We start from the raw sequence: 24,631 nt of genomic DNA on the forward strand, positions 1-24,631 counted from the left end.
TTATTGGTTATTTTTCTGTGAATGTTGTTAAATGAAACTTACATGAGGCAATCTTAAATATACAGCTTTTAAATCTACCGTGCTAGTGCTCCTGCAGACTCTGTGAAACTTGACACCACGACTGTGAGCACATCTTCAGTTGTAAATGTTTTAAGGAGCTTCTGCACATGTGCACCTGACATGATGTAATTGCCATCTGCATCAAATACATAAGGATTTGATTAACAATGTGCACAGCTATGCCTTACCACTCAACTAAAAGTTTATATTTGTGCCACTTGATGGTAGCACACTACTGCAGACATTGATCTTCATTTGTCTGACAGTTGGCAAAAAGTCTGTTAGATGGTAGCACACGCCAGAGATATGTAAAGTCACTCACTATACAGTAAAATTAGATCAGATGTTATTGTTACATTAGCACATTAGATGTAAGAGGGTTGCCCAGAAAGTAATCCACTGCATTTTTTGTCTGAGCTGAAAACAATGCTACGATTGCAAAACATTATGTATGTATGAGGGTTGGAATTTTAATAGTGGCAATTATTTATTACCAGCTTGTACAAAATAGATACATGTTTCAAAGTTTTATTGACCTTCAAAGTAGTCACCAACATTGTGTATAACCCATTGGCACCGATGTGGAAGTCGTAGGATACTCTTTGCAGTGCCAGATGTGTTGACAGTTCGAGCGACGCGGTTTATTGCCCAACAAATTTGTAGCAATTCTGAAGTGAAGTTATTATCCTGTTCAATTGTGTCCACTCACTTCTCTGCACACCAAATCCTGGTAGACTGGCAGGTGGATCTTGAATACCTTGATGTTTTATTGTTGCAGCATTCTATCTCATGCACCACCCTTCTTTAAGGTCAAACTTCTTGTTGTTTTTTCCATTACGCCACAGTGGAGTGTATGATATCAAGCAATCTGGAGGAGAGCCATTTAGGACTGTGTGAACTGGAAGGTCTTGGGGGTAGTCGGGGTGTTGTAGCTTTCTCCATTCTCGATCAGTTACTTCTTGGCATCGTAATTCGGGTGGAGGAATGTTACTGGTAGTGTGCAGGCAAGGAATTGGCATTGATTTTAGTCTACCCATAATAATTCTCATTGAGTCATTCAGATGAGAGTCTAATTTCCTTGTAGGAGCACTGTGTTGCCATACTGGGGCACAGTACTCAGCTACCGGGTCTACTGGTGTCAGAGCTATAGTCCATAGCGTGGAAGCTTCAGCACACCAGGTTGCCAGCCAGTTTCTTTATGATGTTATCTTGAGTCTTTGGCTTTCAGCTAGTGTTTCCAGGTGTTTTTTATACTCTGACACCAAGGTTTTAGGACATAAATTGTTTCTAATCATCTGTTGACAGAAATTCACGTTGAACTGTTGGTTTACGATTCTGGTGTTTAAGTGGAATGCACAGCCTTCTGTCTTGGCTGCATTTGGTTGGAGTCTCCATGCTTGTGATATGTTTTGAGATTTTATAAGTCTGCAAACGATATATTTTCTCCTTGCTCAAGTGTGCTGGTTTGTATGGCTATATAATGGTCATCGATGCAGCAAAACTTTTTGCTAGTAGTGTTTGGCATGTCACTGGTATAAAGGTTGAAGAGCAAAGGTACTAGGATGGATCCTTGGGGGTGTCCATTTTTTATGGTAAATGACTAACTCTGTTTTTGTACAACTTGAAGTTAATGGTTGGTTAACACATTTCCGATGAGTGTTGCCAGTTTCTTACTTAGACATGCTTTTTTAGATTCAGCAGTAACCCATTTAGCCACACAGTATCATATGATGATGACAAATCAACAAAGGCCACCGATGTCTTAAGTTTCTTCCAGAATCCAGCTTCAATGTAGGATGTCAAAGCTTGGACCTGTTCACAGTAGCTGTGCAGCTTCTGAACTCAGCCTGATATGTTGGAGTTATGTTATTTATTACTCCTTCAATTCTGTCAAGAGTAAGCTGTTCCAGTAGTCTGAAGCACAAGCTGAGCAGTGCAGTTGGTTGGTAACTTGAGAACTGATGTGTTCAACAAGACAACACCACTGGCAGGAGATTGATGGATGGGTAGTTAAATTGGCAGCAAAACAGGAAGCAATATTGTAGGACCAGACAGAGATTAAAATAAAATAAGTTATTGAGTATTCAGAATGAATCTCTCCCTCTGCATTGCTTCTATTTTTGTTTTTACGTTCCCGATATACTAGAACTACGTGCCAAACTGGCAATCAGACCCAGAACTTCGTCTTTCGTGAGCAGTGCTCTGAGCAGGTGAGCTGTCCACATGTTACACACACAAACAAACACACACACACAATTTTAATCTGACAGGAAGTTTTATTATGGAGTGCACTGGATGCAGTAGTTAAGCAAAGATGAAAAGATTAGGACAAATGGAAAGACATAAAAGATGGCATCAGGTCATTCCAAACACAGATGACTGGAAAAAAATTAATGTGGTTATGAATAACTACCACAATCAAAGATTTATTGTTAGTACTATTTCTTCTTTCTTCAATAATAACCATCTATGGACCACATGAAGTGACTTCATCATATGTTTGTTTTCTTTTTCTGTTTTTACAGTATTTTTTCAATGTTTCTCAATTTTTCAATCTGCCTAAAAAATGGTGCAGTTTATGATGTTTTTTTCTGAAAATTTCCAAACTTTCTAACCTTGTTTTGAAAAGATGGCCTGTCTAGAATTTCTGCTTATATAACATTTATTTCTGCTGAGCCCTCATGTTTACTCCTCAAGCCACCATAAGGTATGTGGTGGAGCAAATCTTGTACCACTACCAGTCATGTCCTTCCCTGTTCCACTCGCAGATAGAGTGAGGGATCTATATGCCTCCACACGAGCCATAATATTTCTTATCTTTGTGGTCCTTATACAAAATGTGTAATGGCTGCAGTAGAATCATTCTGCAATCAGAAATAATACGTTAGAAAAGCTACTACACTGCCCTCAGTTTCATATATAATAGAACCCTGAACAACTGATTTGCATTTTTGAGATTTATGTCAAAGTTGTCAAATATTTTTTTGGTCGTCTGTATAAGTTCATTCAAAGAGAGTGACCTAAAATAAAATTCTTCTTTTCGTAGGAGCATCAGATAGTTTTCAGTTTGGGGGTAGATTTCTTCATTACTTCTTCTCGTCCACACACTCCCAACTTTTCTTGGATGGAATATTTTCTATCATACCTTCTCCAATTCTTCAATTTTCCCTTTTTGTTGAGGACTAAACATTCCACTGCATAAAGGCACTTTGGTTCTATGACATTGTTGTACTGTTAGATTTTTTTTTCACAGAGACTCATTTTTTTAATGTCCTTCATTAACTATTTTCTGGATTCTATTTTTGTTTACTTCTTTATCTAGGCCACCTGCCTACATTATTCCCCGTGAGTATTTAAATTTATTCACTCTGTTAATTCTACCATATGTTGTGCTTAGGAATATTGGAGCATTTTAATGTTTATTATGAATTATCCTCTTGAAAGAAATTTGTTATCCAGGCTTTTTCACCATTACTTTCAACAGGATGACGCAGTTATTTGCTATATCAATGTTTTCAGAAAATATTACTATATTATCTGTAGAGGCTACATAGTTTGAGTTTTATTATTATTATTATTATTATTATTATACACTGATGTGCCAAAGAAACTGGTATAGGCGTGCATATTCAAACACAGAGATATGTAAACAGGCAGAATATGGCACTGCAGTCGGCAATGCCTATATAAGACAACAAGTGTCTTGCACAGTTGTTAGGCCACTTACTGCTGCTACAATGGCAGGTTATCAAGATTTAAGTGAGTTTGAATGTGGTGTTATAGTCGGCACATGAACGAAGGGACACAGCATCTTCGAGGTAGCGATGAAGTGCGGATTTTCCCATAGGACCATTTCACGAGTGTACCATGAATATCAGGAATCTGATAAAAGATCAAATCTCCAACACCGCTGTGGTCAGAAAAAGATCCTGCAAGAATGGGACCAATGATAACTGAAGAGAATCATTCAGTGTTACAGAAGTGCCATCCATCTGCACATTGCTGCAGATTTCAATGCTGGTCCATCAACAAGTGTCAGGTGCGAACTATTCAATGAAACATCATCGATATAGGCTTACTGAGCCAAAGACCCTCTCATGTACCTATGATGACCACACAATACAAAGCTTTACACCTTGCCTGGGCCTGTCAACACTGACATTGGACTGTTGATGACTGGAAACACATCGTCTGGTCAGATGAGTTTCATTTCAAGTTGTATCAAGTGGATATATGTGAACAGGTATGGCAACAACCTCATGAATCCATGGACCCTGCATGTCAGCAGGGCACTGTTGAAGCTCGTGGAGGCTCTGGAATGGTGAGGGGCGAGTGCAGTTGGAGTGATATGGGACCCCTGATATGTCTAGGTATGACTCTGTAAGGTGACACGTATGTAAGCATCCTGCCTGGTCACCTGCATCCATTCATGTTCATTGTGCATTCTGACAGACCTGGGCAGTTCCAGCATGACAATGCAACACCCCACATGTCCAGAATTGCTACAGAGTGGCTCCAGGAACACTCTTCTGAGTTTAAACATTTTCACTGGCCACCAAACTCCCCAGACATGAACATTATTGGGCATATCTCGGATGCCTTGCAACGTGCTGTTCAGAAGAGATAGAAGAGATATCCACCCCCTTGTACTTTTATGGATTTATGGACAGCCCTGCAGGATTCACAGTGTCAATTTCCTCTAAAACTACTTCAGACATTAGTCAAATCCATGCCATGTTGTGTTGTGGCACTTCTGCGTGCTTGCGGGGGCCCTGCAAGATATTGGGTAGGTATACCAGTTTCTTTGGCTCTTCAGTGTATATGAAACTGAGGTATTATTATTATTATTATTATTATTATTATTATTATTATTATTATATAAGAAACTGAGGACAGTGTAATAGCCTTTTTAATGCCTTTCTGAGTGCCTTATTTCTGCCGTTTACAAGTGTTGCTATCATCTTTGCTTCTTTAGGATACAAGAGCGCAAAGAAAATACAATCAGTATGGAGGGGTTACTCCACCCGAAAGCACTTTCCTCACATAAGATGTGAACTAGAGCGAGAGAAGGCTGCCATCAAAATCCAGCGAGCAGTTCGCGAGTGGCTGTACTACCGCACAGTCACTTCAGCAGGGGAGCCCGACCGACACATGTGGCGCATCACCAAGGAGGATCTGGAGAGGCTCGAGGAGGAGGTTGCACAGTATGTGTCAAACAGATACATGCTAAGCTTTTGAGAAGCACCATCTTCATACTTCCCAATGAAAGGAGTGCACTTATTGTGCCATAGAGGCAAAGGATATTTTTTACTTTTTAAAACGATCTTTTTTTAAGCATCCAGCATTATCTCGATACCTACAATGTTTGTTTGAAAGTATCTGGACATCAATTTATGGACATTAACGTGGAGTGTTTCTACACTTCACTGTTATGACAATGAAACCTACTTGGGACATGTTCAGTGAGTTGTCTGAATGTCTGTGGAGGGATGGCAGCCCATTCTTGCTCAAAAGTTGAAACTGGAGAAGGTGGTGATGTTGGACATGGGGTCTGGAGCGAAGTTTACATTCTAACTCAGAGGTTCCCAACAAAATTTTCTCGAGGACCCCCTCATCGAGCATGATTGGTACCTTGTCATATCACAGTATCGAGTACCTAAAAGAGCCAAATTAAGAGTCTTTATATAAGTTTTCTATTTTTGGTGCTTAGAAAAAACATTGACATATTCATTATCGAAAAAATATTGAGCTTAAAACTTTTCCAATTTAGCCATCATTGTTTTTGTTAAATTTCTGATTATTGCTCAGAATCTTTGTCTTCAAATCTGGGTGTTTAGTATAACAAACGCCTTACAAAAATAAAAATTGAGTATGAACTGAAAATGACAGGAAAAAATTAAAACTGAGTGTATTGGTCTTTCAAGTGTACTACACTTGAGATTGTATTGAGTAGACATGTGTGAAAAATAAGAAAACACTAATTTCATACAAAGTATTATTTATTAGAAAAAATACAGTTACAACAGAGTACTCCATCAGTATACAGTTAGTTTTTATTTTCAGTTCTTAACGAGATGAGTTCAATCTGACCTTTGAGTCCATTATTTCTGAAATATTAGGTTCCAAACTTGAAACTTTCACTCTGAAATCCGACCGTATGTCGAGCCGATTCCTATATTTGTTTTTCATTAAACACATGGAAGAAAATGCTTGCTCACACTGATATGTGGTTGCAAATGGAAGGATATTTTTCATTGCCTTATCTCCAAGATTCTTGTAATCCTTGCGTGCCGATGCCCAGAAATCTGTAATTTTACCACCGATGAAAATGTTTATCATCGTACCACATCTGGACAGATCCACAAGTTGATCTTGCTCATCTTCAGTGAGGCCTTTGATTTTGTGTATTTCTTCACAGCTGAAGGGATTTTGAATCCATCTGTCGTCAGGGTCAGGTTCAGGGAAATAATCTCTAAATACTCTCTAGGCTGCGTATATGCTCGGCTACATTGATCTTGATCTGGTCAGGCAAACTCTTCTCTGATGACTTCAAGAATTGTTTTAAAGTAGAAAAGTTAATTAGCGACTAGTTTTCTATCCTTGATGCCCAGATCTGACACTTTTTGAACATAGTACTAATCTTATCCTCAACTTTGAATATGTCTACACTTTTTCCTTGTAAACTCAAGTTTAACACATTCAAGTGTTCAAACACATCAGCTAAGTACACAACTGAGCAAAGCCAAGAGACGTTAGTGAGAAAATTCGTGTACTTTGTGTCAAGAAGGAAGACACGAACCTCGTCTCTAAATTCAAAAAATCTTGACAAGATCCTACCTCGAGAAAGCCATCTTACTTCCATATGAATAAGAAGTTGCTCGTGCTCACTGCCAATCTCTTTACACTCTAGGAAGAAGCTAGACGCAGAAGTTAGCATTCGCTAAAGCTATGCTCATGCAGGAAGCAGCCAAAACGAAAAATCTGTTATCATACGAAACATATTTAATATATTTTTTATTCTTAAAGCATCTTGTGGACCCCTCTGGCATAGCTCACGGACCCCTTGGGGTCTGCAGACCACCTGTTGGGAACCACCGTTCTAACTCATCCCAAAGACATTCAGCATGGGGCTCTGCGCATGTCAGTCCATTTCAGGAATGTCGTCGTCCACAAACCACTGCCTCACGTATGCTGCTGTATGACACGGTGCATCATCATGCTGATGCAATCACCATCTCTGAATTGTTCCTCTATTGCACACAGTACACAATCCTGTAAAATGTATTCATATTATTCCACATTTAGTTTTTCTTAAGTGCTATAAGGGAACTGCACCCTAACTGTGAGAAACATCCACATATCACAACACTGACTGCTCTGTACTTCACTATTTGCCCTACAATGATGGTTGGTAACATTCTCCAGGTGCTCAAAAATCATAAATCCTTTCAGTGGATTGCCACAGGGTACAGATTCAGCACTCAAAGTCACCCGTTTCCAGTGCACTCGAAATACCTGTTTCCAGTCGCTACTGGCCACTAGTATCACTCTTTACACCATCTCAAATGTCACCACTGAGTACAGAAATGTGTGACTTAATGGATTTGCTCAATCACTGTCCCCTGTTGAAACTTCCTGGCAGATTAAAACTGTGTGCCCGACCGAGACTCGAACTCGGGACCTTTGCCTTTCGCGGGCAAGTGCTCTACCATCTGAGCTACCGAAGCTCTCCTGCGTACCTTGCAGAACCAGCACTCCTGAAAGAAAGGATACTGCGGAGACATGGCTTAGCCACAGCCTGGGGGATGTTTCCAGAATGAGATATTCACTCTGCAGCGGAGTGTGCGCTGATATGAAACTTCCTGGCAGATTAAAACTGTGTGCCCGACCAAGACTCGAACTCGGGACCTTTGCCTTTCGCGGGCAAGTGCTCTACCATCTGAGCTACCGAAGCACGACTCACGCCCGGTACTCACAGCTTTACTTCTGCCAGTATCCGTCTCCTACCTTCCAAACTTTACAGAAGCTCTCCTGCGTACCTTGCAGAACTAGCAGTCCTGAAAGAAAGGATACTGCGGAGACATGGCTTATCCACAGCCTGGGGGATGTTTCCAGACTGAGATATTCACTCTGCAGTGGAGTGTGCACTGATATGAAACTTCCTGACAGATTAAAACTGTGTGCCCGACCGAGACTCGAACTCGGGACCTTTGCCATTCGCGGGCATGTGCTCTACCATGCTTCTGTAAAGTTTGGAAGGTAGGAGACGGATACTGGCAGAAGTAAAGCTGTGAGTACCGGGCGTGAGTCGTGCTTCGGTAGATCAGATGGTAGAGCACTTGCCCGCGAAAGGCAAAGGTCCCGAGTTGGAGTCTCGGTCGGGCACACAGTTTTAATCTGCCAGGAAGTTTCATATCAGCGCACACTCCACTGCAGAGTGAATATCTCATTCTGGAAACATCCCCCAGGCTGTGGCTAAGCCATGTCTCCGCAGTATCCTTTCTTTCAGGAGTGCTGGTTCTGCAAGGTACGCAGGAGAGCTTCTGTAAAGTTTAGAAGGGAGGAGACGGATACTGGCAGAAGTAAAGCTGTGAGTACCGAGTGTGAGTCGTGCTTCGGTAGGTCAGATGGTAGAGCACTTGCCCGCGAAAGGCAAAGGTCCCGAGTTGGAGTCTCGGTCGGGCACACAGTTTTAATCTGCCAGGAAGTTTCATATCAGCGCACACTCCACTGCAGAGTGAATATCTCATTCTGGAAACATCCCCCAGGCTGTGGCTAAGCCATGTCTCCGCAGTATCCTTTCTTTCAGGAGTGCTAGTTCTGCAAGGTATGCAGGAGAGCTTCTGTAAAGTTTGGAAGGTAGGAGACAGATACTGGCAGAAGTAAAGCTGTGAGTACCGGGCGTGAGTCGTGCTTCGGTAGCTCAGATGGTAGAGCATTTGCCCGCGAAAGGCAAAGGTCCCGAGTTCGACTCTCGGTCGGGCACACAGTTTTAATCTGCCAGGAAGTTTCATATCAGCGCACACTCCACTGCAGAGTGAATGTCTCATTCTGGAAACATCCCCCAGGCTGTGGCTAAGCCATGTCTCCGCAGTATCCTTTCTTTCAGGAGTGCTAGTTCTGCAAGGTACGCAGGAGAGCTTCTGTAAAGTTTAGAAGGTAGGAGACGGATACTGGCAGAAGTAAAGCTGTGAGTACCGGGCGTGAGTCGTGCTTCGGTAGCTCAGATGGTGGAGCACTTGCCCGCGAAAGGGAAAGGTCCCGAGTTCGAGTCTCGGTCGGGCACACAGTTTGAATCTGCCAGGAAGTTTCATATCAGTGCACACTCCGCTGCAGAGTGAATATTTCATTCATTGTCCCCTGTTCTTTTTAACTCCCTACACAAAGTCTTTGTGCCAGCTGTATCGTTGCCAGAACTTCGGAACTCACGAGTGATTCACTGATTTCGTGCGGTGTTTTTACAGCCACCATTCACAATGCTCTACAGTTCCTGCCCATCAGGACATGATGTGTGCCTGGTCTCAGTTTGGTCATTCCTTTGTGTTTCCACTTCAGCATCACATCACTAACAGTCAACTTGGGCTGCATTAGAATGATTGAAATGTCCCTGATGAATTGTCGATCAGATAAATGGAAATGAGTGTTTGCCATCATTGGCCAGGAGGCCCCTTGCACAATGACTAGCCCACATTTATTTATTTAATTTTTTTTGCATAGAGTCAACAAAAATGCTGACTATTGCAAATTTCATTGTTGTTTACATAATTATGAAGATGTTCTTAAAATACAAACAAAACAAATAATTGATATAAATTAGCAAGACTATAATACAAGCACACAAAGGGACTGTAGTGTCACAGAAGTAGGCATAAAATTAAAATATTTCTAATTTCATGTTTTCACATGTTTTCAACTTAGAATTCAGAGAGTACAAACATTTATTTGCCAGGAATAATTTGAGTTTCGTTTTAAAGATATATCCATCATAGGCACATAAGTCTTTTGGCAATTTGTTAAACCAAATTTGGCCACTGATGTATGGGCTGTGATCTGTTATTTTTAACTTTGTTCTCTGCCTAAAGTAACTACACTCATGGAAATTGAAATAAGAACACCGTGAATTCATTGTCCCAGGAAGGGGAAACTTTATTGACACATTCCTGGGGTCAGATACATCACATGATCACACCGACAGAACCACAGGCACATAGACACAGGCAACAGAGCATGCACAATGTCGGCACTAGTACAGTGTATATCCACCTTTTGCAGCAATGCAGGCTGCTATTCTCCCATGGAGACGATCGTAGAGATGCTGGATGTAGTCCTGTGGAACGGCTTGCCATGCCATTTCCACCTGGTGCCTCAGTTGGACCAGCGTTCGTGCTGGACGTGCAGACCGCGTGAGATGACGCTTCATCCAGTCCCAAACATGCTCAGTGGGGGACAGATCCGGAGATCTTGCTGGCCACGGTAGTTGACTTACACCTTCTAGAGAACGTTGGGTGGCACGGGATACATGCGGACGTGCATTGTCCTGTTGGAACAGCAAGTTCCCTTGCCGGTCTAGGAATGGTAGAACGATGGGTTCGATGACGGTTTGGATGTACCGTGCACTATTCAGTGTCCCCTCGACGATCACCAGTGGTGTACGGCCAGTGTAGGAGATCGCTCCCCACACCATGATGCCGGGTGTTGGCCCTGTGTGCCTCGGTCGTATGCAGTCCTGATTGTGGCGCTCACCTGCACGGCGCCAAACACGCATATGACCATCATTGGCACCAAGGCAGAAGCGACTCTCATCACTGAAGACGACACGTCTCCATTCGTCCCTCCATTCACGCCTGTCGCGACACCACTGGAGGCGGGCTGCACGATGTTGGGGCGTGAGCGGAAGACGGCCTAACGGTGTGCGGGACCGTAGCCCAGCTTCATGGAGACGGTTGCGAATGGTCCTCGCCAATACCCCAGGAGCAACAGTGTCCCTAATTTGCTGGGAAGTGGCGGTGCGGTCCCCTACGGCACTGCGTAGGATCCTACGGTCTTGGCGTGCATCCGTGCGTCGCTGCGGTCCGGTCCCAGGTCGACGGGCACGTGCACCTTCCGCCGACCACTGGCGACAACATCGATGTACTGTGGAGACCTCACGCCCCACGTGTTGAGCAATTCGGCGGTACGTCCACCCGGCCTCCCGCATGCCCACTATATGCCCTCGCTCAAAGTCCGTCAACTGCACATACGGTTCACGTCCACGCTGTCGCGGCATGCTACCAGTGTTAAAGACTGCGATGGAGCTCCGTATGCCACGGCAAACTGGCTGACACTGACGGCGGCGGTGCACAAATGCTGCGCAGCTAGCGCCATTCGATGGCCAACACCGCGGTTCCTGGTGTGTCCGCTGTGCCGTGCGTGTGATCATTGCTTGTACAGCCCTCTCGCAGTGTCCGGAGCAAGTATGGTGGGTCTGACACACCGGTGTCAATGTGTTTTTTTTCATTTCCAGGAGTGTATTTTTATTTCTAGTGTTGTGGTCGTGTATGTCATTGCATATTCTTGAATATTTTTGATGATTAACAAAAAATAAAATTACGTTACATAAAAACAGGGAATACACTGTAAGGTACTCATGTTGCACAAAAATATCTCTAACAGAATCATTATGACCCAGATCATACATTATTCTGATTGCCTTCTTCTGCAACAACATTAATCTATTGAGCTGTGTATCAGCAGCACAGCCCCAAAGTTCAATACCATAATTTAGTAAAGGATATATTGTTCCACAGTAAACAGTTTGAATAGTAGGGTTTGTAACTATTTTTGCAAGATGACTGAGTAGATATAATCCACTACTAATCTTTCTACACAAAAGGTTAATATGCTTTTACCACCACAAGTTTTCATCTAAGTACAGGCCTAAGAATTTGCAGATATTAGTGTCTGCTGCCTCAGTTCCATATATATCATTTATAGAGGTATGATGACAGTTAACAGTCTTGAATGATAATAATTGTGATTTATTAACACTGACCTTTAGCTCTTGTCCTTGAAAATACTTAATTATAGTTATTATTCCATCTGTTGCAGAAGATGTAAGTTCACAGGTATTTTTGCCATAAAACAGCAGAGATGTGTCATCTGCGTAGCTCACTATTATGGAGTTTTGTGGCTGGGTGACATCATTCACATAGACTAAAAAGAGAAAGGGGCCAAGAATAGATCCCTGGGGGACTTCTTGTTTGACAGTTCAAAGTTTCTGAGCTCTCCTGACTGCTGTTACTGCCTCTCTACCAACATTTATACTGGTTGGTCCATCTCTTGTGATACCTAGTACTTATTTTTGTATTACATATGAATGTTCTGATATTTTGATCAGCTAGTGTATTTATCCCAATCCTACATTAGATAGAAAAAGGACTGAAACATGTTTGTAGTGTAAAAATCATTTCTTTTATTCACATGTTTTTAAAAGTGTAGTTGCAGTATACAAATTATAAAGTAGTTGAGAAAACTACCAAATTGTGGTTGACAAACATATACCACCAGACTTTGAAATTCTTAGTACTGCCTACGGCTTAACATAACAGTTCAAGAGAGCAACTTAGCTTTTGGAAATATTTGTACCTTTCTCAGGGAAGGGAGGGGATGGGTTGCGAAAGATTAAATAGGAAGTACAGGTCATGTAGATGCCAGGATGAGAAGAACTCACGAGGTGAGATGAAGGGCAAGGCATCAGGAGAATAGAAGCTCTACATCTACATATACACACATACTTCACAAACTACTGTACGATGTGTGGCAGAGGTTACCTTGTACCAATACTTCTCGTTTCCTTTCCTGTTCCACTTACAAAGAGAACAAGGGAAAAGTGACTGTCTGTATACCCACATAGGAGACGCGATTTCTTACATCTTCACAGTCCTTATGTGAAATGTATGTTGGCAGCAGTAGAATAGTTATGCAGTCAGCTTTGAATGCCTGTACTCTAAATTTTCTCAGTAATAGTCCTCAAAAAGAATGCTACCTCCTCCCACTCTATCTTGGTTGTCTCTCTTCCTAAGAACAGGTGTGTATCTCTCATCCTGAAGTCTGAGAAATCTGGCTTTTCTTTCTAACCTTCCACAGCCTATTACTGTTTTGTCCCAGAGGAAAGAACAAATATTTCTTGAAGTCGGAATAATTTCTCCCTATTTAATGTCTGTCTACTGACAGTACTGAGAATTTCGCCTGTTGATGGTAAATATTTCACAGCCATTCTATTATATAAATTTTAAAGTAAAATCTTTTAAAAATTTATTTTGATATTAATTCAACACAACACTTGATTATACAGTGTATTCCAGGATGAATGGTCAATATTCAGGGATATGACAGTAATGATCATCTGAACCAAAAGAGTCTAGTAAGTGTGGAATCTAAAGTTTATATGTTAAGAACTGTGAGCACTTCCTGATCTTCATTACAGTGAAACAAACCTTTTGTGCTGCAAGCTCTTTGTTTCACACATTTTGAGGGGAGATAGTATGGACCAAAACAAGAAAAAATTGTCTAGTAAGTATGGCTCCAAATTGCATACCTTAAGAGCTATGACACTTGTTCACCTCCACTAATGTGCTACACATTTCTTCTACTGAACAGCTTCTCACAGTTCTCAAGGTATACATTTTAGAGCCACGTTTACTAGAGTTTTTTGCTTTGAATGTTCATTCCTGTCACGTCCCTGAATATCTACGATTTCTCCTGAGGCACCCTCTATATAAGTCACACATGTGCAATATACATGGTGTAAAAGAATTATATTTTAAAAATTCTTGAATGCCCTGGCCAGGTTCAAAAAATGCCAGTAGATTGCATTTTGTTGTTTATAACCAACAGAACTGAGTTCATGGGAGCACACATTGCTTCTTCTGTTGTGGATCCTTTACAGCAGCCAAAATGAAGAGCTCCTATAAGGTTATTGTCAGAAAATAAGTTTGCTATTTTGTTTAATCATATTCCACCCTTTGCTTTTATGACAGTTTAAACACTGCTGAGGACACTTTCAGTAAGGTGTCTAAAAGCCTGTGAAGGGATAGGAGCCCATTCTTCTTCAGGAACTGAAACCAGAGAAGGTGTTGATGTTGAGCACAGGGGTCTGGAGCAAAGTCGACATTCTAATTCATCCTACAAAGGTGTTCTGTTGAGATCAGGTCAGGACTCTGGCAGGGCCAGTCCATTTCAGGAATGTTATTGTCCACAAACCGTTGCCTCACAGAAGCTGCTTCATGACAGGGTGCATGGTCATGCTGGTAGAAACAATCATCATCTCCAAATTATTCCTATACAGTACACAGTGCTGAATTTAGTGTTTTCTTAAGGAACCACACCCTAACAAAGAAAAACACATCCATAATTCACACTACCTCCTCCATATTCCACTGTTGGTGCTACTCTCCAGACATTTAATAAACCCAAACTCTTTCATCAGATTATTGTAGGGTGTAACATGATCTCATTTCCAGTCATTTACCATCCAATGTTATTGCTCTTTACATTATCATAAGTATCGCTTAGTACTGACTATGAGAATGTGAGGAGTTGCTCAACCATTGTGCCTCATTTTAACTTCCGATGCACAAAATTTTTCTAGCCAGACTGTTGGTAGAACTTTGGAATGTACGAGGGTCAGCCAGTAATGAAAGAGACAAATTGGTCTGCAGAAAAAACTGTTTGTAGGGCAAGTTTGATGCTTTTATGTCTTTAAGTTGGCATCACTGGGATGAGCCCTGATCAGCTGATTCATCAACATTGTTATGTTTATAACCTCTAAAATACATTACAAGATGGTGAGTCCAGTTGAAACGTCCACATTAGTTGAACAATGTTCTGTTATTCATGTTTTTACTTGCTGAAGGCGAGAAACCAGTCAATATATACTGTAGAATGTCTAAGGTTTATAGCGAAGGTTCTATGAATTGTGCAAATTCTTACAAGTGGGTAGAGCAGTTCAAAAAAGGTCGCAACTCAGTGACTGATGAACAACATTCTGGCCGACCTGTTGCAGTTAAACCCCCTCACTTGAAAGTCGAATTGATGACATTATTCGTGCCGACTGCCACGTCACTGCGGAAATGATAGTTGATAAGGTTCAAGTTAGTACTGGTACATTTCATAACATTATCTGTAACAAGCCGAAGTACCACAAAACACATGCAAGATGGGTCCCAAAGGAGTTGATTCAGCTACACAAGGAAACGAGGTTTAGAGTGTGCACAGAGCTAAAGGAACGTTATGAAAGACAAGGTGAGCTCTTCTTCAACAAAATTTTAACTTGCAATGAAACTGGGTTCACTATTATGAGCCAGAATCAAAAAGACAAAGCATGGAATGGAAGCACACCAACTCACCTGTCAAGAAAAAGTTCCAAACCCAAGCATCAGCAGGAAAAGTCATGTTCATGGTGTTTTGGAATGCTGAAGGTCCAGTTTTTTGTGATTATCTCGAAGATCAGTGTAAAATGAACAGCCAGTACTACTCGGATTTGCTTTTAAACAAGGTGAAGCCAGCCATAAGTGAGAGACGTTGTGTATCTCAGAGGCGATGCGTGATTCTCCAACAAGACACCATACATCCTCATATTGCTCAACTAACCCATGAAACCACTGACAAAATGGGAAGTACTATCTCATCCACCTTACAGTTCTGATTTAGCACCTAGTGATTTCCATTTGTTTGGTGCACTGAAGGAGGCATCACGTGAGAAGAGGTTCTACGACAACGAGGATGTGAAAAAGTTTGTGGGAAATTGGTTCAGACATCAAGATAAAGAGTTCTTTGCAGCTGGAATAAGAAAACTTGTACCCTGTTGGAAAAAGTGCATAAATGTTCAAGGGGATTATATTGAAAAGTAGAAAAAGTATTGTTTTGTAAAAATAAATGCCTTTTTCTCCAGACCAATTTGTCTCTTTAATTACTGAATGACTACCATAATTCCTTCAACTCTTGTCTTGTGATTTTTGATAACCACACTCTGCAATGCTTGACAATCCATGTCCGCCAATCATGAGGTTTGCCTGGTCTCTGTTTGTCTGTGCTCATTCCTCCACATTTAAAATTCACAATCACATCACTGACAGTCAATTTGGCAGCTTTAGAAGGGTTGAAATGTCTCTGGTAGATTTGTTACACAGATGACCTGAAGTGACTGGTCCAAGTTCGAAGTCACTGAGCTCTCCTCACTGATCCATTCTGCTGTTACTTGTTATGCATTTATTTATTTACACATCAAGTTCCGTAGGACCAAATTGAGGAGCAAATCTCCAAGGTCATGGAACATGTCAGTACATGAAATTAAAACATAAAAAGTAATAACAGATAAAAATAAATGTTCATGAACCTAAAAAATTTCAGCCAATAAGTTTAAGTAAATGCTATCAACAATACAATAAGAATCAGCTTAATTTTTCAAGGAACTCCTCAACAGAACAGAAGGAGTGACTCATGAGGAAACTCTTCAGTTTTGATTTGAAAGCGCATGGATTACTGCTAAGATTTTTGAACTTGAATGGCAGCTTATTGAAAATGGATGCAGCAGTATACTGCACACCTTTTTGCACAAGAGTTAAGGAAGTCCGATCCAAATGTAGGTTTGATTTCTGCCGAGTATTAACCGAGTGAAAGCTGCTTATTCTTGGGAATAAACTAATATTGGTAACAAGAAATGACAATAAGGAATATACATATTGAGAGGCCAATGTCAAAATACCCAGACTCCTGAACAGAGGTTGACAAGAGGTTCGTGAACTTACACCACTTATTGGCCCAACCACCCTTTCTGAGCCAAAAATATCCTTTTAGAATGGGATGAGTTACTCCAGAATTTAATACATTATGACATAAGCGAATGGAAATAAGCAAAGTAGACTAATTTTCGTGTCAAATGATCATTCACTTCAGATACTGTTCGAATAGTAAAAATGACAGCATTAAGTCTTTGAACAAGACCCTGTTCAGTTTCACTAATCATATGCCCATTATGTGAAATTAAAATGTCAGGTTCTGTTGAAATGTGTGTTAGAATCTGTAAAAACTGAGCCTTATTGTGATTTAGCGTTAGTTTATTTTCTACAAGCCATGAACTTAGGTCACGTACTGCACTATTTGTAACCAAGCCATTGTTGCACACAATATCCTTTACTATCAAGCTAGTGTCATCAGCAAACGGAAATATTTTAGAGTTACCTGTAATAAGGAACAGGAACAGGAGTGGCCCCAACACTGATCCCTGGGGGCCCCCCCACTTGGCAGTACCCCACTCAGACCCCACCCCACATCACAGCTGTTATCAGCATTGTGAATAATGACCTTTTGCTGTCTGTTGCTAAAGTAACAGGTGAACCAATTGCGAGTTACTCCCCGTATTCCGTAATTGTCCAACTTCTGGTGTGATATTTTGTGATCAAAACAATCAAATGCCTTAGTCAAATCAAAAAAATATGCCAAGTGTTCGAAACCTTTTGTTTAGCCCATCCAGTGCCTGACAGAGAAAAGAGAATATAGCATTTTCAGTTGTTAAACGACTTCTAAAGCCGAACTGTATATTTGATAGCAAATCGTGTGATATAAAATGATCAATTATCCTTACATACACAAGCTTTTCAATAACTTTTGCAAACATTGATGGCATAGAAACAGGTCTAAAATAATCTACATTATCCCTTTCTCCCTTTTTATAAAGCGGCTTTACTACTGACTACTTTAATTGGTCAGGAAACTGACCATTCTTAAAGGAAAAATTACAAATATGGCTAAATACAGAGCTAACGTGCACTGCAGTACTTTAATATTCTGCTAGGCACTCCATCGTAACCATGAGAGTCCTTAGTAATCAGTGATTTAATTATTGACTCAATCTCCCTCTTGTCTGTACCACAGAGGACTATTTCAGACATCAATCTCGGAAAGGTATTTGCCAAGAAAGTTATATAATTTCCTGTACAAACTAAATTTTTATTTAATTCACCAGCAATGCTCAGAAAACACAATTCTCCCCACTTCCATTTCTGCTGATGGGTCTGCCTCTCATGACATCTAGTGGTCAGTTCCACATTCCAAGTGGTGCCCAGATACTTCTGATCAGAAGACAGATGCCCACAGTAGAGGCTTCCAATTGTGAGTATGCCATGCTTATGCACTTCACTTCACATTGGTGCATGCTCCATATGACTTGCTCACTTTCTGTATGGTTGACTTATTAGTCACATGTGTTTAGTAAAAAATAAAATAAGCATTGAGTTGCAACACTTGGATAATAATTGTTCTTATCTACATGATAAGTATAACTGTAATAGCCACTGAGGAAAATGGATGAAGGTATTACGAATATTGACTTTTTTTTATAAATTACCTTCTGAAAACTTTTTGAGAGTATCGGGAGGAGGAAAATTTGTCTATATCTAGGTTTCATGTTGCTCATCACGTGATAGGTACTTTTCTTGTTTTTTTTTGTGTGACATCAAATGAATTAACATTTACTGTACAAACTACCGAAATGGTTGGCGGAGCGAATTAAAGTGGCCACTTCCAGAACAAATAGAAGTGCACTGGCCCTGGATCAAAACCACTTCATAGTTTAACTGTGGTGGCAGGTGTTCTGGCCAGCTTGTATGGGGCTTTTAGGCAGTTTTTCACATCTGCACAGGAAAACACTGGGCTCAATCTCATGTCCTGCCTCAGATACATGGTAAACAAATGCTTTATAGCATAATGTAACATTTCAGCATGTAATTACACTAGGCACAGTCAGGAAGGGGACATGGATTCCTCCCTGTGGAAGAGAGGGGGTGGGGAGGGGGGGGGGGGAGTTAGATGACAGTAGCTTTAAAATGCATTTGGAAGTAACCAACTACCATACTATAGTATAGAAACAAAAACAATCAATTATTGACAAAATTATTCAATGGGATGCATAACAAAATCTACATACCAAGTGGTGGCAGTACACACACATAAAAGAAGGTTGTAATTGTCAAGTTTTCAAACCAGTGGCTCCTTCTTCTGGCAGAAGGGTTGATGGGGAGGAAAGAGGGTTGAAGGAAAATTACTGGAGAGGTCTAGGGAAAGGGGTACATTTTGGGAAAATCACCCAGAACTGCGGGTCAAGGGAGACTTACTGTACAGAATGAGATCCTGTATGGTAAGTCTCCCCTGACCCACAGTTCTGGGTGACTTTCCCAAAATCTACCCGTTTTGCTAGACCTCTCCAGTCCTTTTCTTTGCCCCTCTTCCTTCCCCTTCAACCCTTCTGCATGAAGAAGGAGCCACTGGCTTTAAAAAAAAAGAACGTGTGTTTTATGTGTTTGTTCTGGCACCACTTGGTGAGTAAATTTTTTATCCATCCAGTTAAATAATTTTTTCACTACTATAACATAGCCTATATATGGGTATTGTTAGTTCTCTGTGAAATAGGAGAAGTACAACACAGTCCTGACCTAGAATTGGCTGGATAAAATGCATCATGAGACATGAAAGAAGGGTTTGGTTAAGTTGTCTTTACTATGTACTGTGGCTTTTCCATTGCATGATGATGTCGGAGCTGTTGGTGCAATGAATGACGGGAAGTGAACACAACAAATCATGAGTCAGTTGTCAGCAGCCAATCAGAAGGCTCATGTGTAATTTCCTATGCTTCATAAATAAAGTCAGCTCATATTTTGTTTCGACAGATTAGAACATAACCACATCGACAGAATTTTTGGCAAAACTGAGAAGAAGACATAAAGTAGGTTATTGCAATGATGAATGTATATCTCAGGCTATGTGACATCAATCTATGACAGCAATCATAAGTTCATGTTGATATTTGTTGGTTTCACCAACTCACATCCAAATTGTCACATTCCAACTAAACCTAGGCCTCAGGCTATGCTCCAAGCCAGTCTGTCAGCACATCTAGTTATCTTCCCAGTCTCCATATTGAGAACAATCAGGAGAGAAGCTGGAGTAATGAACTGAAATTTGTCCCAAGACCAGAAGTTGAACCTGTGTCTCCTGCTTACTAGTCACTTGTGCTATGCACTACACTATACAGCTGCATGGATGACCCTAGTCCAGTGCCCTCCCTAACACAAGCCTTGATTCGTACTTCAACTCATCTTGTTTTTTCACCTCTTAATTGAGGTTTATGTTAAGGAGGGCATTAGACTAGGGTAATCCACGCAGCTGTGTTAGCCACAATGTCAGCGTGTTGCAATGGATAGCACATCTGCCCTAGTAAGCACGACATCTGGGTTCAAGTTCCAGCCTTGGCACAAATTTTAATTAATTACTTCAGCTTCTGTCCTTATCAAAGATAAATTGAAGACTCAAATGTCTCCAGGAAAATGTATTTCCATTTTAAAAAATCAATTTGCATATGTCGCTAAAAGAAGTCATTAGATTCAGCAATTCTCATCGGCTACCATATACTATCACCCGATTCGCTACGACCAATGGAAACAAACTGCCGACAGCTGCACCCAGCGGTAGATCCTGTTACACTGTAACTGCACTTCAGCCAAGGATTTATTACACAAACTATGTTAGTAACCCTTAACTTTTTCACCAGGTGGCAGGAAGAATGTGACAGCTCTCAGCTCCCCAGCCCTGATGAGCTGCAGCAGGTTTGTCAGCAGGTGCGGCTGAAGCTCGCTCACTTCCAGTCGAGCTTCCTGAAGAACAGAAGCCTCCTTCACTCACTTCAGCACAGGGTGCGCCTCTTGCAGGAGGTGCAGTCTGTCCTAATTGGTGAGTACACAGCTCATTCAACTAAATGATCGAAAGTATTCAGATGGTCACCTGAAACTGCAGTAGCAGCCTATCTGCAGGACCATTTCATGAATTGGCTTCTAGCACAGAGGTTGATCAAAAGATTGTGGGAGTCTTAAAAAACTGTTGTATGACTCCAATGACACAAGTAAACTCATAATGGACTCATACACATTGACATCACACACAGCCAGGAGAATAATGGAACAGGCTTACAATTGGTTCAAAGCAAACAGCTTAATCCTTAATCTTACAAAGATCCATCTTCAGGTAAATCTACCATTACAAGGTGTAACAAACTTTAATCTTATGCTAACAAATACAATTTCAGTCACAGTTTCCGTGCCTCTCTATCTGCTACTGTTCTCTGCCAGTTGAAGCCTGCAACTTTCTTCAATTCTTTATCACATAGTCTGCCTTGTGATCTCTTTTCTTCTCTGGGACTCCATTCTTGTACTGTCTTTGTCTGTCTTTTGACTCAACAATATAAGGAAAAAGTAGATTGCTGCTCACCATAAAGACAACGTGTTGAGTTGCAGCTAGGTGCAACAAAAAGATACTTACACATCAACAATTGGCCAAGGTCTTCAGAAAAAGAAACAAACACACACTCATTCAACAAGCAAGCACACCTCAGACACACATGACTGCTATCTCTGGCAGTTTGGACTGGAATATAACTCTCATGTGGTACAGAAGCAGCAATCAGGAGGAGGTGGGGAAAGGGAAGGGATAGCAGAGTATCGATGGGGGAGAGAAAATCTCTGTCTGGCAGAGTGTGCAGGACTAGACAGCCAACAGGTGTAGAGTTGGGAGGCTATAGGACATGGAGGTTAGGATGGGGGTAAACCAGGAGCAAAAAAGGAAAGGAGTGGGGGAGAGGAAATATGAACAGGTGCGTTGGCAGAGGGTGACACACGAAGAGGATGAGGGGGCAAGAATAGGGAGGAAGTAATATGACAGAGGCGGGTGGAAACTGTTGGTGGAGGGTGTGGGGACAGTAGGTTACCATAGGTTGAGGGCAGTATAATTTCAGGAGCTGTGAATGTGTTGTAAGGGTAACTCCCATGTTTGCAGTTCAGGAAAGGTGGTGGTGGAGGGGAAGATTAAAACAGCTCAGGTAATGACATTGCTGCTTTCACAGGTGGCCCAGACCCTGATGGGACAGGATAAGCCTGTGACAGGACTGGAATAGGAAGTGCTGGGTGGGAGGATTGGGCACATCTTGCACCTGGCTCTTCCACAGAGTATGATACCTGTGGCAAGGGATTGGTACTGAGAGTGGCACAGAGGTGGTCGATGTTGTGGGGGTTGGGTGGGCAACAGAACACCAATTTAGAGGGGTGAGAAGGACCTTGGGTAGGATGCTGATGTAGTAGCAAGTTCCGCCAGAGTTTGGGCAACATGTGGCCATTACCTTTGACCATGACTCGCTGTCATCAATAGCGGATGTCTATTCACCATCACTCTATAGCCCAACAATACGACACAATAATGTTTATATGAAAAACTTGTACTAGCAGTGAGACATTGGAAAGTAATTTAATAAAAGATGTACTGTGTTTGGATCTATTGGTTGAAATCCCAAAGAATAATAATATTGTTCAAAACAGATTCATTTCAACTTCGATATAAATCCTTTTCATTTTTCAGAAACGCACATGTGAATGGTGGCTGCACACAAATAACTCACTGAATAACCATTCAGTATCTATCAACAGTGCACAGTTTGGAAATACTTTGTGCAGACACAGCATTTACACCAATCAACATGCTCTAAATAATAATATATAAGTCCCACAACATGAAAATAACATTTGTGGCATGCATATCACCCAAAACTCTGCTGACTCCAGGTGAAACTAAGACAAAAAAGTACCTCAACAAAATTCCAGATGAAATGCCGTGAGCTCTGCCCTGAATACTCTTTGATTCAGCGCAGATACTTTAATCCTGATCACCATTCATAATTTTTGCAACAAATTCATATAAATTCCCTTGATAAAACACAAACATTTTTGCAGTCATTTTGCAGCCTCTTAAAACTCATTTATACATTACTTCAACATTTTTAAACAAATCCCAAAGACATAAGTCACCACATCTGGCACTCAAGTCAAAACACTAACTTTACCTACTTTATAAAGCACAACTACAATTACACACATATTGAAAGTTATTGGAATGTTAAAGAAGGAAACTCGTGCTGATAAGACCATGTCTCTCTGTGGAGGATTCCATAGTTATGGTACTATTTACATAAATAAACTAAATTGTTTATAAAATGTTTTAATTTGTTTATTTAGAAAAACAATCTGTTCATTATATTGCATACATTACCCTCTTTCATCTGGTGAATCACTTATGTGACTCCCATGATGAGTTCAGTTGTTAGAGTTTATTATAAACAATAATGGTAACAATGTTAATAACTTTTTTTAACTATTTAATCTTCAGATAAAAAGGTCCCTCCATCTTAGCTCACTCTGCAACCATGCCGCCAGAACACGTCCTTCATTCTGTCTGGGAAAACCCCGAGGGTCACTCGCTTGCCGTATTCACATGCACTCAGCTCAGCTGTTCCAGTGCATCTTAAACTTGGCTGCCCCAACAAACATTCATGCTGGGCCACAGCTGACCTGTCAGATTCAGTCTGTACTTCAACAGTCGAACCAGCTGCTTGTAATGTTACAACAGGATGTAAATGGAAGGCACTCCTTAGTATGGAATGAGTGGCAGCTGTTTTAATGGAGAGATTGTTGGTGGGTGATAATTCTGATGTGGATAGAGGTACTGCTGGAGTGATCCATGAGGTGGAGGTAAACATCAAGAAAGACAGTGCCATGATACAGCCAAGCTAGGAGCTGCATGCAATGGACATTTGGAGTCAGGTATATCACAAAAGGCCTTGGCCATAGTGGTGCATGAGGCTGCATACATCTTCAGTGTTCCAAACAACACAGACTGTAGGCAGTAGCTGACTGGAGGAGTGGTGTGGTCTGACAAGACACGATTTGGCCACTTTTCTCATGGCATGAGGCACTGAATCTGGTGATGGCCCAGTGGGATGTTTAATCTGCAGCATGTGGAGGGTGCAGTTCGGACCAAAGATGGTCTTGTGATATTTTGGGTGTATTTTTTGTATCACTACTTGGGCTCATTCATTCAATTTCCTCTGAACTTGAACCAAAATGTTTGTTTCAAAATTTTTAATGACCAGGTATTCCCATCTTTTCTACATCTTCATGATGAAAATGTGTGGACACTCCCATCTTCCAATATGACAACAGCTGTGTGTGCATGTTCCTGGTTTGACAAAGAATAAGATACCTTCATGCATCTCTACTGACCCAATCTTAGCCCCACAGAAAATGACAGGGAGTATTTGGAACACTGGATGGAAGTTAGCAGTCAACATCCTTGAAATCTAATAACTCTACAGTATGTAATCACCAATGAGTGGCCTCAGCTGGGTGTGGCATACCTGTAGGAAGTTCTGGACTCCTCACTGAATCAAAATCATTATCAAGGCTGGAAGCCCTGTTATGAGGTGTGCTGAAAAGTAATACCTCAGAATATTTTATGAGAATACTTTTAAGGACAATAAATGTTATTAACATTCTACATCTTTATTCTTCATGGCTACATATCTGCAGACCTCTGCCACTGGAGGGCTCTAAATTGTAGCATGTGATAGGCAGTGTGTAACGTAACTGAGTGCGTGAAAAACAGTGCGCTATAATTGAGTTTAGAATTTGAAGAGTTTATCCACACAGTGAGCATGCTC

At 41.2% G+C, this 24,631-nt stretch overlaps 1 protein-coding gene across 1 annotated transcript in view; it reads left to right on the top strand.

The window, feature by feature from the left end:
* LOC126109657 (uncharacterized) overlaps positions 1-24,631 on the top strand; it is a 53,037-nt gene that overhangs the window by 19,873 nt on the left and 8,533 nt on the right. The window contains exons 2-3 of the mRNA XM_049914704.1: positions 5,036-5,264; positions 20,645-20,823. Of these exons, the coding sequence (XP_049770661.1) occupies positions 5,036-5,264; positions 20,645-20,823 (408 nt within the window). The remainder of the gene's footprint in view (positions 1-5,035; positions 5,265-20,644; positions 20,824-24,631) is intronic.

The sequence above is a fragment of the Schistocerca cancellata genome, chromosome 12 (genome assembly GCF_023864275.1).
Source record: "Schistocerca cancellata isolate TAMUIC-IGC-003103 chromosome 12, iqSchCanc2.1, whole genome shotgun sequence".
Lineage (NCBI taxonomy): Eukaryota > Metazoa > Arthropoda > Insecta > Orthoptera > Acrididae > Schistocerca > Schistocerca cancellata.